Consider the following 15219-nt stretch of genomic DNA (forward strand, 5'->3'; position numbering starts at 1 on the left):
AAAAATACCTTTTTCGTTACCAGTCTCGTTATTTAATAGCCAGACCTCGTATTGTGAAAGGAACGTACTATCAAAATTTCATTTTGATACAAGATTAATTTTCTCATTTGAAATGTGAAAAACATTTTGAAGAACAGCTTAATATTATTCTATAATTTCCACAAACTGCCCGTTTTATGGAGCTAATCGTTTAAAAATTAAAACATTCAAATTCAAAGTCAGGATATTTTGAACTCATCCTAATTATTGACTGATTAATTTAATAGTTCATTGACGTTACTTGACATATTGGTTTAATATTTTTAGTTAAGTTATACAACGTATATTTACACTAACAAAAATGGGCGATAAATTGTTGAATGAAGATTTCATTCGATTATTTTGTCAAAAAAATTCAGACGGCACCATGCATTTACGTCTTAAAGGCAACGAATTGTATCAGAGATTCGGGTACGTAAATAACTATACTAATATATTTATTTATATTGTGGACCATAATAACGATCATTATGGTATTTATTAGCCTTGAATATGATCTATCCGTGTCAAATTGGATTGGAAATAACTTTTTCGGACTAGCACATTCAAGGAATTGACATCAACCCAAAGAGGTTTGTGAAATATCTAGGAGTTTAGTTAGACTCGCAGCTTCATTTCTCAATATATATACGTGAATAAAACAATATCCATATCTAAATCAATAGCTTCTAAAAGACGAATCTGATGAGAAAATTAGTACGGATCCAGAGTCTTAGGTTGATCAAAGTTGTTAGCGCTTATAGGACAATAGTTTCTTTGATCTTGGGAGTAATAGCTGTTATCCCTCCATTGATTTCTTGATTGAAGAAAGAAAAGAGATTAGAGTTGATATAAACCACGCACGTACATGCTTTGGAGCTGGGCGACTGGTTGGAATAGACGGAGGACTTACATAATAATTTTAGATGTAGAAGTATGCATAAATAAACCTTGTGGCGAAGCTGCTTACTGTCTGACGAAAGAACTCTTAATGCATGAATGATTGTTTCATTTGTGCAAATTTGGACGACTTACAACATACAACATTTACTATTCCCTCCATTGATTTCTTGATTGAAGAAAGAAAAGAGATTAGAGTTGATAGAAACCACGCACGTACATGCTTTGGAGCTGGGCGACTGGTTGGAATAGACGGAGGACTTACATAATAATTTTAGATGTAGAAGTATGCATAAATAAACCTTGTGGCGAAGCTGTTTACTGTCTGACGAAAGAACTCTGAAGGCATGAATGATTGTTTCATTTGTGCAAATTTGGACGACTTACAACATACAACACTTACTATTCCTTTGTCCAATATAGAAATATGTCCAATCTAGGTTCCAAAAAAAATAAATAACCCGTTCACTTTAAAAAATTTTTAGAGAGACATAACAAATCAACAAAATATATATAGTGAATTACGTCTTGTTGGAGGCTTTCTTGTTTCTATGTACGAGAATGGTCCCAGAAGTACCTAGCCTGATCTAGAGATAGCGGTAGTTACTTCAAAAATACCACTGTTTTAGAAAGTATACAATCTATACAGCATTAGCTTGAAGTTTGAAGACGCCACGTTGTATTTGTTTGGCAGCCATCAATAGTGAACGTTTTAAGTGAATTAGTGAACATGATAAAAATTGGTCGTTATGTAAAACAATAGGCCTTAGCCTCACCAATATAAAAGATTAAATAGATGGGCCGTAGCCACCCAGTCACAAGATTCGAATAGAAATATCTATGGGGTATAATGGACAGAAATCTGTTCAATTCGTGCCAACCTCCACAGATTCTGACGCAGTTAATCCACGATATTAAAGCTGCTTGGAATTAGGGAACAAAAGCAGACATTGACTTCCTCCTTCTGTCGATCCCTAAATATATACAAGAATGCAATCAGCTTCAGGATCGCCAAAGACATTATTTCCGAAGAATGACTATCCTACTACCAAAAAATCAAAATTGATAATTTATTCCTACTGGGTTTCTACTGACTACGAACATATTTCGTGTAAAAGTAAAAGCATTTAATAAAATCAAGGCTTTAGCCCAACCAATATAAGAGATGAACTAGACTGCTCCTTTGTTTTCAACAGTAAAATATTGAGTAGCAGAGCTTAAACGAGGTCGTTTGACATGCGAAGATCACCATCGCAGTGGCTGACCAAATGAGGTGACGACTCCAAAAATATTAAAGAAAATCTACAAAGCGGTACTGGATGATCGTCGATAATATTAGGCATTTCAAAAAGTGGGATGCATCGCATATTAATTGAAAATTTAGACATGAGAATGAAGGGTGCCGCGTTTGCTCACAAAGGAACAAAAACAACGTCGTGAAGATGTCTCCATCGAGTGTTTGGCAATGTTCCACAAAAATAAATCCGAATTTTTGCGCTTTTTCATAACCATGGATGAAACGTGGATCCATCACTTCACACATGAATCAAAAGAACAATCAGAACAATGGAATGAAAAGGGAGAACCGGCTCGAAAGAAGGCAAAGACCGTTCCATCTGCAGGCAAGGTCTTAGTGTCGGTTTTTTATGATGCGCGCGGGATAATTTTCATAGAGTAACTTGAAAAAGGAGAAACGAGTATTATGCGAATTAATTGTACAGTTTGAGTGAACAAATTAAAGAAAAACCCCCGCATTTGACTAAGAAGAAGTGTTTCATTAAGACAATGCACCAGCTCACACATCCGTTATTGCAATGGCCAAAATTAATGGATTAGAGTTTGAATTGCTATCTCATGCACTGTATTCCCACAATGAAGAGGTTATATAGGCAGTTAATGGCTATTTTGAGGAGCTCGACGATTCTTATTATAAAAAGAGTACCGAACTTATTGAACATAGCTGGAGCTATAAGGAGAAAATGTTAAAAAATATAGTTTTTTCCAAAATTTTTCTGTTTCCATTGTTGGACCAGGTACTTTTGATTTGACTCTGTTCGAAGGATTTTTGAATTTTGATAATTGAATGTTGATATTTTATGGTTTTATTTTTAAAATGGCATTGATGACTTTTTAATCTGTTATCTAAATATTGAGATGTCTATCCTATATAAACAGCGTCACAATTAGCAAAAGGAGCCTCCCATATATTATTATTTTTTGGCGCCTCGGATTTCAATTTGATGAAATAATTTGATAATCATCTAAATTTAATATATAAGATCCTTGCCCTCTTAATTTTCTATGATATATTTTCTAAGCAATTAGATTGATGGCTGCTTCTTTATTGAAATGTTACAACCACGGATAAAAAATAAATATCAAATAAAAAATAATTCTTCATATTACCTTTTTCCCGAAAACCTCAATTTTGTAGGCATCGCTTACAAGCAAAGCACATGAAAACCATAGCGAAATTTTTGAGAAAATATGACCAAATCATAAGTTTAGATATGAGTTACAACGATTTCGGTGACGAGGGTATGAGAATGTTATCGAAATATTATTGGAATCATCACAACAACCTATTGTATTTACAAGTAATGCAATGCGATATACATGCGGCCGGCATGGAATATTTTTCATCATCAAAATATTTACGTCTCATCACCTGTGAACTGAATGGAAATAAAATTGGAGCTGAGGTATTAGTATTTATTTGTTATAACATCTTCTATCCTTCAACCAATGCCTTCAATATTCAATATATGTCTTCAATCGTTTCCAAGATTATCATCAATGACTGCAGCAGCATGGTCTTTAACCTAGAAATATTTAAATTTTGAATATTAAAATATTAAGAATGAGTGAAACCTTAAGCTTAGTAGGTGTCTAACTATATGTGTAGTGCGGTCCACGACTTCTTGACCAGATATAGTAAATTGAGTGCGTTCGCAAAAATCTTTATCCACGCGTCAGTGAAAAATCTACCCCAAGTTTTAACTTGCTACTTCGATCTATTTTATTATAGTAGAATTCGATCTCGACCACCCAGTCAAGAATGATTAACATCAACACAAATCAAAAACAGAATGAAAGCTGTTTACGGTAACTTGTGTCCATCATTTTCAAACATTAAAAATATGTCTAAGCTGTTTCTGGGACGAGATTAGACATTATAAAATGACCCAATTGCGGAAGAATTTCTTCCAAGTAACCGGCGCACAAAAATGAGAAAACATTGCGGCACAGATCAGCATTTCCAAGTATTCTAAGGATCCTACATGAGCATTCAAATATGACATAAATCAAATAATAATGGGTAATGAAACTACGGTATTTTACTATAATCCGACTTCCATAAGAAATTCCATGGAGTGGCATCGAAAAGGAGAGACCGTGTCAAAAAAGCGGAGGTCACGAAAAGCACTAAAATAGTGGGAGCAACAGTATTTTAGGACTGCGAAGGTATCCTTTCTTTTGATTAAAAGAAATTGAATACGGTTTATAACTCTAACTTTCTAAGACAGATGCATCAAAAAATTATCGAAAAAAATCGACGTAAAATAGACCTGGCTACTGTACACGAATGTGTCACAGACATTGAATACTCACTAAAGAGCCCTGATTTGACCCCGTCCGACTATTTTTGTTCGCAAAGTTGAAGGGTGAGTTAAGAGGTAAAAGGTTTAACAGCGACGATATGCGAAAATTTTGACTCTAAAGATGCATCATAATTTTTAGAGTGGCATAGACGTTTTGAAATACGTTGAAAAATAATCACAGATATTTTTATTTCCATGTCAGATTAAAAACTGATGGACCACACTACGTATATTGAAAAATTGAACGTACCTTCAAGACGTTTATGATGGTAGTTGTAGTTTCTCTTTCTTGCTTTAAGAAATTCAGTACATTGTCATATTTTTCACCTTACTGTCAAACAGTGGATTGTTTGGTGAAATAACTTTTAAGTAAAATACAAACTCAAGTAATTTCAACTTTGTCCTAGTCTAAACCAATTAATGATTGTGGCAAGAATTATGTTGGGCAAACTAAAAGGTCTATTAATATCCGGTTTCAAGAGCACATAACTCATTTAAAATAAGAATGAATATAAGGTACCTATTGCCGAACACGATGTTATCTTATTCGTGAAATGAATATAAATAATATGGAATGGTTGAAAGAGATTTCCAACAATAAACTTTAGAAGCATTTGATAGTATTGAGATAGGTAAATGTAAGAATAGATTAAAAAGAAACGAAGGTCCTTTTTCTTACTGTCCACTCTATTGTTTATTAGCTAGAGAATGAATGTGAATTTTTCAGTAGTTTTTCCCGCTGAAATGCTTTTTTTTCGGGAACAAGTTTATTAGTGGTAAAATTTAGTATATATAGCTAGGTCAAAATTAGTTTACCTTCAGTCTCTTTGGTTATCGAAGCACGCGTTTGTGTAATTTTGAGTATGAAATCACCAATAGAACCAGAAATTCTTTCATGTTTCGTACACGGGTTTCTTATCACAAAAAGCACCGGATCTTTGACTTTGGACATTTATATTCAACGATAGAATAAAAATGGTTTCAAATTTTGTTACATGTTGCAGGGTGCACGGTTCATAGCAAGACTGATTGAGAGATGTCCCACTTTGGTACTTATCGATATTGCAGAAACGGATCAGACTTTAGAAAGCGTGGAATCAATATTAATTGTCACAGAAGCGAGTAATTTGAAAGTTTTAGACATTTCTAGGATAATTCCCAATAGCTTTTATTCGAGATATAATAAATCTACTTTAGCTGACGATTTGTCAGTTGCTCTAAAGGTAAGAGGAGCCTCTCAAGCCTCTTTTCATTCATTTTGTATGAGTATAAACAAAATTTGTTCAGTTTCTAGCGCTTCTTCCTTATATTTTTATAGTAATTTTGTGGGAATAGTGGTTCTGTATCTAATAATCCCTCGAGTTGAAATATGGACGAGGAAGTTATACCTTATAAATAAGATATCCGAGTTATTGACTAATTTATTTATGAAAATCATTTACAAAAACCGGATTGCTAAAATCAGTTATTAATTATCGAAGCTCCCGGTTCGGTTACAGCTTCAAATGAAATTAAGACTTTTCTCGTCTCGGTTCTCAAGACGAAATGAGACATTTTTAGTTTAGATGATTTAATACACGATTAGACTGAGAATCTAATTAAACCAATTATAATAAAGAGAAACAGAATAATTGCGATTTTTTAGGCACTTATTTTTATCTATTTCAGATGGAATTACTCAAAATCAATTTGATCATATTCTGATCGACGGAAAATATTTTATTTACCTGCTAAATGATGGAAATATAATTACAAAAACACCCAAGGGAGTCAGATGTAGATACACAAGACCTGAAATAAATTTTGGTGACGATTTATGCAAACGAAATAATCGAAGAATAAATAAAATAACGCATTTCATTTCAATTGTCGAACAAATTTTACAAATCATAAGACTAAGTACGGTCATTTTAAACATTATCACAGAATAATCTAATACGAGTTTTCGGGTTTGTATTGGACTTGTTTAGGCATAAGCTAAGTAGAGAACAATATAAACAGGTTTGGAGTGGTCAAAAGCCCTGTGTATTGAATATTACATAGCCGTATCTTAAGATCTATAAGTACCTATTTGGCAATAAAAGCTAGAAGTTTTGTTTCGTGTCAATTCCAAGAATCTCTTCCCGAAAATACCATTCTAGGTTTTTCCATATTTTAAGTATGTCCAAGTTTCAAATTTCAAATAGAAAATCATTTGAAAGAAAGACTTCGAAGGAAAGTAGAAAAGAATTTCCGAAAGCAGACAAAGTTCTTTTTACGGTTCGAGATGATATGGATTACCCTAAACTGAGTCGAAGCAAAGTATGGAAAAAAATAGGTTTTTGCTGGAGTATGGAAAAGAAGAAATTACATTTTTCCAAATCATTCATCCACTGGTCTAAATGTACCAACAGGAAGGGAGTGGGATTATAATACACATCGGCAGTCCAAACGGTTTTGTTAAATGTGTTTTCGTGATTTTTGAATCTACTGTTCCAGTGAGTACCATGGACATGAGTGCTGATGTCTTTGAAGAATGGTTCGAACAAATAAAAGATCTTCTTTCTCCGAAATTAATAGTAATGGATAATTATTTTTAGTGAAACCATCAAGTGGTTAAAAATATTTACAGAAATGGCTAAATTCAAAGGATATTAAGTTCCATCTCGGTTATAGAAACCAACTGAAAAAAATCATCTTCACCGTAGAATAGATTAAAATTTGAAATTGAATAACGAGCGACTTCGATTTTAACATGAAAAGTTTGGTTATCTAAGAAAATGTAGATGGGCTTTCTAGAGAGGTTTATCTCTAAACACTCCTGAGGACATTTGTTTATTGCTAGCAATTCTACTTTAAAAATGATGAGTGATGTTTCTAGGGGTATGGAGAGCTTGTATTTTGGTCCACAAATGCCCAGTCCAGCTCCTTGTTATAACTTCGAACCATTTGTAATTGAGACATACATTTAGAAATAGCGAAAGATATTTGTTTGACCCATGATTGGCGGTCGATAACTACCACTTCGAATTGGGTATCTTTGTCCATCATGCTGTGCATTTGGTCCATTGATTTGTCACTGCTTCTAGTTTTATCAGATCTAGAACTCTTTGGTGACCTGTCAGATAACCTGGCTTTAGTTTTACTGTCTGGATTAGCCTCTAATAATAATACTTAGACAGATTAGCCTTTGAATCTTGTTCAGTTTAATTTAATGTTTTTTATTCAGTTTTCGACCAACAAACAAGCGCTGTGTATGTGATCATGCGTTTAATGACTTTTTGGTATATTTAGGATACAATCTCAGGCCTTAGATCCCATGTCTTGCCAATAAGCTTGTGACAGATCCATATAACCGCAGTGATTGTTTCAAGTAAGTGCTTTATCTAGGATGACTCCTAGATAAAGCTCTTGGCTTTGCAAGAATGTCGAGCTCAGAGCATAATCATCTACTTAGTACCCGCGATACATAAATCACTATTATATCATTCATAACTTTTCAATTTTTATTGCTTCATATCCTTGTCCTGCGAGGAATGTTTGTATCCACTAAGAAAATATTTACAGTTGAAGTAATATTCTTATTTTTAGTTGAATGAGAATCTGACCGAGTTACATATTCAAAAATTAGAATTTGATGGGCACGATGTGGAAATCCTCTTGAGTGGTCTACTAGTAAATAAGACACTACAAATTCTCGATTTGGGATGCAACAGAATCGGAGATCTTGGTGTTGAAATGATAGCAGTTTGGTTAAAATCCAGGCCAGCATTGAGAGCTTTGAATATATGTGCTAATAATATTCGAGATTCTGGTGCAAGGCAAGTTCATCTATAAAGTTATCAACCTTATGTCAATTGGTATGATTTTTCAAGCGTGAAATTGATTTTTTAAGGGTGCCGAACCCAAATCTGGTCGAGTAATTTGTTATAAACAATACAATAGTTTATAAAGCTATAACTCTTGAACAAAGAGAGATATGAAAAAAAGTTTCAAATAAATAATATTTGTTTAAAAAAGGTTTCAACAGTTTTTTTCCAAAATATCAATATTTAAAAAGTTTATGGACAATCAAAAATTATTGCAAATTTTAAACGTTAAAGTTTAAGCTTCAAATTGAGATTTAAATATTATCTGTTGAAAAGTTACAAGAGTTTGAAAGTACAAATTTTCATGAAAAAAGCCCCGTAATTTGTTTATAAGTGGCTTAAAGTGCTAATTAGTACGAACAATTTGAAATTAGTATTTTTCATAGATTACATAATAGATGCAAGGTGTAATAAGATAATGAAAATTTTAGTTAATGTAAATAAGTAATAGGACGCGCACTTTAGCCTCTGATCGCGCAGCTTAAAACCTGCATAACGTAGGTAACAACTAAGGGTCGAAAATATAATTGGAAGTGGTCAAAATGTACGTATTGATTAGCACTTTAAGCCACTGGAAGGTGCATATCGTTTTTTTAAATTTATACATTCTTAAAACACATAAACAAATTAGGGTGCTTTTTCCATAAAAATTTGTACATTCAAACTTCTGTAACATTTCAACAGATAATAGTTAAAAGATCTACCACATCTCATTTTGAAGCTTAAGCTTTAAGTTTAAAATGAGCTGCTTTTAATTTTTCTATCTTTTGTACGAACCAAGTACTTACAGATAAAGTTAGAAAAAACGTCAATTTTGCATTATATTGTCGATAACTTTTTTTGCTAGAAACTGTGGAAATCTTTTTTATAGATCTTTTTTATTTGAAATTTTTTTCAGTATCTCTCGTTGTTTAATAGTTATAACTTTAAAAGAAATTAAATTGTTTATAACAAATTCCTTGACCAGATCTGTGCTCGGTACATTCAAAAAATCGATTCCTGGCATAAAAAAAACATAGGAAAACGCTCTAAAACTGAGGCAATAAATTTTTGGAGAGTATGTTTATAAAGTAACGTAACTCAAATAACTAATTGACATATAATTTTTAGAGTTTTAGACAGTACACTCTGTATATATTTTCAGTTTTTCATAATTTATTGAATCACAAATTGTCTTGCAACTAAAATATCACGTGACCTGGTGAATAAAATGTACCTTTCTCGCGCTATATCAGCTTTTGTCGTGAATAATATTCTAATTTATCAAAAAATACAAATGGTTAATGAATATTTTCTATCCGTATCAATTTTATTAACAATCCTTTTAGTTTGATATAATTGCTTTTATTACATCTTTATAAATAATATTTGAATATAATGTACTGGCTAACCTGACGCTTTGTTCCACGTTAGAAACAATTTTGGATTTTATCAAGATCAATAGCTTCATTGAAGCACCTTTTGATAGATGACAATTTTTGTTTTACTATAAGACGCAAGAACAAATAACGCGGATGGTCTTCCGACCCGTAAACATGCCTCATGTAATTGACCATGAGAAAAACATGAATTTTCTAGATTCAGACAACAAAATTTCAAAGATTGGTTTTGTGATTTGTGAATGATCATGGTGATTGCAAGACGGATCATCACTCATCAATTTACTTACCACCAAATCCCAATCTCTCCTTTACTCTTATGGCTTTTCAAATTTTTTATCTGTTCTTAGAATTCTCCTTCTCTACGAGCTCTTCATTTTCTATTTTCTCTCCTATACCATTTTTCAGTTCCGGTTCTCCTCAAAAGACTCAAAAATATGTGGTATTTGTTATTTTATAGACATTATAGAGAATAAAAATCAGAAAATATATAGAGTGTTTACAAGTTGAAAAAATACATTAATAGGTTATTTTAGAGTAACCTTTTGACATTGTTTCTTGTAATCCTAGCCTTGATTCATCGTAACTCAGTTTTTTACTGAGTATTCGAACAATTATTAGAATAGTTAGAAATATTTTATTATTAACAAATGTGTTATGTGTTATAATTTGATTTGATTATAGAGCCTTGAGTATGGGAATGCCATTCTCGAATATCCGAATGCTGGATATAAGCGCTAATCATATTACAGATATTGGCCTCACTGATATACTCGATACAGCTAAAAAATATTGCAGGATAAGAATTCTCTTTATGTGGGGTAATAAATTTGGACCTACTGCTTGTGCGGTAAGTAGTTTATATAAACTATTTATTACTTGCAAGTGCGAAAAGCTCGGTATATGTAGTTGCTTGGGTATTACAATATATTTGAAACTTTTCTTCAGGAAGTGGTAATCAGTTGAAGGTTATATAACTCGTACTCATATGGGGGGATTAATTAATATTAAATTTGATGCCATCAGCTTTTTAACGAATTTCCTCCTCATCCTCATCACTAGTATATGTTTTTTCAAGCATTATAATATATTGGTAATTTTGAAAATTCTCGACGTTTCTACTCCGACTTTGAAGCCATTATCAATGGAGGGGTGGGGTTAGGGTGGTTAGTGATTCATTGGTAAGAAGTGATCAGATTCAGTGGTCTCAATTAGCCTACTACCTACTAAATGAAAAGCTGGAACAAAAAAATTCCAAATGATTAAAATAGAAATAAAAGATGATATGTTCACCATCGAGAGCACCATGGACATTAACACTGCTGGTCTTGAGCTCAAGATTCGATGAATTTACAGGAATTGGCGAATAATATGTACGGCAAATTCGAAATTAAAATTTTAACTTGCGAAAAGTGCATACATAATTGATGCTTAAAATAAAAAATATTTGTTTCTTCACTTTGAATACGAATACGAATAATTAAAAGGTGAAAAAAAGAAAGGAGATGAAAAAACAGAGGGCGTTCTGAAGGAACTGACAGAAGTCACGAACAATGGAAGATAAGCATTGTAGGGATGATAAATAAATATAAATAATATGAAAATCAAATGTTTTACATCACTATTCTCGTTATTTAATAGCCATACATCGTAGTTTCACTTTATAATTATTCCTAGCACTTCCATTTTTCGATAATCGAAGAAAACCTTTTTTTCTTCGATAAAATTGAAGGAACCATAATATTTCAATCGATATACAAACTCTACGGAAGAGAAGTTTTAATTGGTTCAACAATATATTCGAATAATGAACATAATCCGAGTGGTATTTTCAGAACAGCGCACTGAAAATTTTTTCCCATCCCATACAATTGAAACTCTTATATCAGAAGTTTAGTCCCTTCGGTATTTCAATCTTTAGAACTAAAGATGTTGAAGCAGACGATTCGCAGATGTTTTGATTTTTGCAAGTGAGAAGAGTTGGATAATTTTTGTGACACTCCTATTTTTCTTTGCGTGGATTATTCTATGGTATCCATCTTTTACTTTGAAAGAACGCTATCCTCTGTGTGTTTTCAGAGTGAGCGAATCAGCGCCGCTTTCCACCAAAATGGTTGCCAAAGTACGATGTTGCCTAAGTCAGGTATATTTTTTGGGATTTTTCAGTTTCAAGTATTTTGCAACAAGTTTAGGGAGAGTGCTGATGGTATGGCATCCAACTTATTGGACCTGACACCTACAATTTCGGTATGCACCAAATAATCTTCTGCTGTTCATATTTCTAGGCCGTAGATCTGCATATTTACAGTAAAGTGCCCTGGGCTTGAATGTACATCCCTCATCGGTAATGACAAACGTATTAAATCTTGTCTACGGTATGCGCCAAAGATCCCAAACACTAAAATATCACTTTTCACAAGTTTCGCATATAAATGTGGTTACTTGTTATGCCGTTCGTACCCTGGACTATTTTGGTACATAGCCCAAAGCCTGACGTTTCAAAAACGCTTTAGTTTTTGGATAATTTGAGTTGCCAGCAATTTCTTTTATAGCTAAACAACTATTGAGATTAATTGAGAACCGACTCCATAACGTAGAAGATTTCTTTCATTCTTGGCTTCTTTAACAAAATAAACTAGAAGAATATCATCACTCTCAGTATTAACTTTTTTGATATCTCGCCGTTCCATAAAAAATTGATATCTCCCACTGGATTTTGCTGGTAACAAATCAGCACTGGTTTGTGCCGTTAGGTCTAATATCTGGATTTTCTGCCGAGTACTTTTTCAAAACTAACATGAATGAAAATAAAATACCGTTCATTACATGTCCAGAAATCGAGTTTTCCGAGCTTGTATGAGTATTTCCATATTTCATCATTTTCCAGATCCAAATTTCCCGACTCCTAATAAAATATTCTACTATACGTCGTTTATGTTTTTTAAACACTATGAATATTTTGATTGTTTTTTCACCTATCTATTTCATCAGATTCCCCCTCATTTAATGACATTCATTGTTAATAAGTTGCCTCTGAAATAGTCTGAATGGCAAGACGTGTTCAGATATTTGGGGTTAATTAGATAATTTTACGTCATATTTTTACAGAGACTTGAAAGAATGCTGAAATCAACCGTACTTGAGCAAGAATATATTGACGTTAAAATTTATACCGTTGATGAAAAATATGAAGCAGTATATTATCCAACAAATCATTACAAATCAAATTATTACGCAATCACCAAACCTGCATGTCCAAACGTTATCAAGATTATACGAAACAAAATTTATGGTCCGGACGCTCTCCCACGGGAATTATTAAATATTCCACATATCGGGAGATATCCGAAGGTGGATGAAAGTCTTGGATTGTACGTTAAAAAGAAAAAATATTGCGATGAATATGATAAGTGTGATACTTAGAAGCTGCAATTGATTCAGATCATTAATATTTTTGAATCCTTCATCAATAATCCTGAATCATTACAAAAGTTCATGGAATGTTGTTTAATATATTATCAAACAGAAAATCAACAGTCAAATTGCGGTTTATATACATACACAATTGCTCATTATGTTTTTACTTCATTAAATCTTGTATACGAGAAGAACAAATATTTACTAAAGAAGAGCGTAAAAAACATATTACCAGAATATAAACAGATTTGAAACATTCACACACACACACACTGTTCTTGTGAGAAAATGTCTGTATCAATATTACGCAACAAAAACTCCGATCTCAACTTTTCATAAGCGATCTAAATTAAAATAGTGCTTGAGATAAATATTTTCGTCAACTAACGAAAGATATTTTTAATTAAAATAATTACTTTCATTCGTTTCAATTGGAATTTCTTATTTCCTTTGAAACCATGGAATGATATAGTAGATTCTAAATTGCAAAGTAATTTTCACAAAGAGTATAAAAATAAATCTATTTTATGGGTACCCTATTTTAAGTACGCCTCAGAAACTTGAAATGCTACCTCAAAAGTTATCATCATCACAGACAGAACTAACATGAAATCTAAACGTTATCTTTCAATTATTGATCTGCTGAAGTATCTGTTGAATGAAACACTTTGTTCGAATATTCAACAATCTAATGTAAATTTGAAATGAATGTGGAAGGTACAGTTTGTCTTAATTGAAATGTTAATACCTACTTTTTTAAAATCATTATTAAGATTTTCGGAAGTGTGTGAAGCATTACTTCCACTAATGGCACTACCAATAATGTGCGAAAAATTTTTCTTATTAATGATACTCTCTTCAACGTAATCAGTTACCGATTTCCATCCTTCTTGTCGCTGGATTTGATTGCTTCTTATACCATAGTTTGCTATAATAGTAGCAGACGTACGTCGAAACGCGTGCCTTGACTAATGTTATTCTCAGGATCCTCTAATTTAAGAAAACGTGCTATTTTCGAGGTATTTATACCAACCACTTGATGATTCACTTTCATTCCGAAAGAAAACTTACTGAACTTACATTTCGGGGTCGCAATAATGATCATTGTCCCACCAAATGCACATAACTAATCCCGTCTGTACCGGCAACAGTAAAATGTCAAGCTTCTACTATCTCAGATGGTCGCTGGGTTGCTACTCAAATTTTGAGATAGACAAATAAAAAAAAATTATAAACGTATATGGATTTATTGTTTTTCAACATATTCTCTATTAAGATTAATAAACTTTTGCATGCGTTTGAACGGATAGAGAACGGGTCAACCTACAAATACCTGGGATTTCAGCAGGCTGGGTAGTGATGAGCGAAATTGGTCTTGGCCTTGCAAAAAGTGCCAAGACCAAGACCAGCTAAAGGATTGCAAGACCAAGACCGAGTGTGCAAAACCAAGACCAAGACCGAGTTGTGGAAGACGTACGCAAGACCAAGCCCGGGCTGCAAGACTCTTACAGTCTTGCTTTTTTCATTTATTCGATAGTGTTTCAAATGAATTTTTACAAAATGTGTATGTCTACCTTAAAATAACATAAATGCAATTTAAATTCACAATATTACAATCACAATATTACCTGTGATATCACATACTAATAAAATAAGTGTACTTTGCTAAAACAAGGAACTTGTTATACTTAAATCAATTCCAAATGAAGGGTGGCCGGTTGATTTGTGTGGGGTTAAGAGATAATTTTATTATTTATTCACCATATATCTGTGCATCGGGAATGAAATAATCTGTTTACGTCTTCTGTTTCAATATATCTTTTTATTTTTCATATATCTATTTTTCAGGTATACGACATGATTTTTGATTAATAAATAAATTTCATAATTGTTGCGTTGCGTTTTTTTTTTAAATATGTATCTAGTTATGTCGATAACAGTGTTTTCTGGTATGACAAAAAAAATTATTAGAATAGGTAACAAAATGTGGTAAATACAAGGTATATTTGTTGTATCGTAGTGTATGTATTTCGGGACAAAAATTCGAAGAAAAAC

The 15219-nt window shown here is 32.7% G+C and overlaps 1 protein-coding gene across 1 annotated transcript; it reads left to right on the forward strand.

Annotated features, from left to right (window-relative positions):
- Positions 1 to 340: 340 nt before the first annotated feature.
- LOC130440606 (leucine-rich repeat-containing protein 34-like) lies at positions 341 to 13170 on the forward strand. Its single transcript, XM_056773867.1, has 6 exons — positions 341 to 512; positions 3427 to 3620; positions 5525 to 5743; positions 8091 to 8320; positions 10432 to 10597; positions 12856 to 13170. The coding sequence occupies exons 1-6, from the start codon at positions 341 to 343 to the stop codon at positions 13168 to 13170; spliced, it is 1296 nt and encodes a 431-aa protein (XP_056629845.1).
- Positions 13171 to 15219: the final 2049 nt, after the last annotated feature.

This window comes from Diorhabda sublineata, chromosome 2 (assembly GCF_026230105.1).
Source record: "Diorhabda sublineata isolate icDioSubl1.1 chromosome 2, icDioSubl1.1, whole genome shotgun sequence".
Lineage (NCBI taxonomy): Eukaryota > Metazoa > Arthropoda > Insecta > Coleoptera > Chrysomelidae > Diorhabda > Diorhabda sublineata.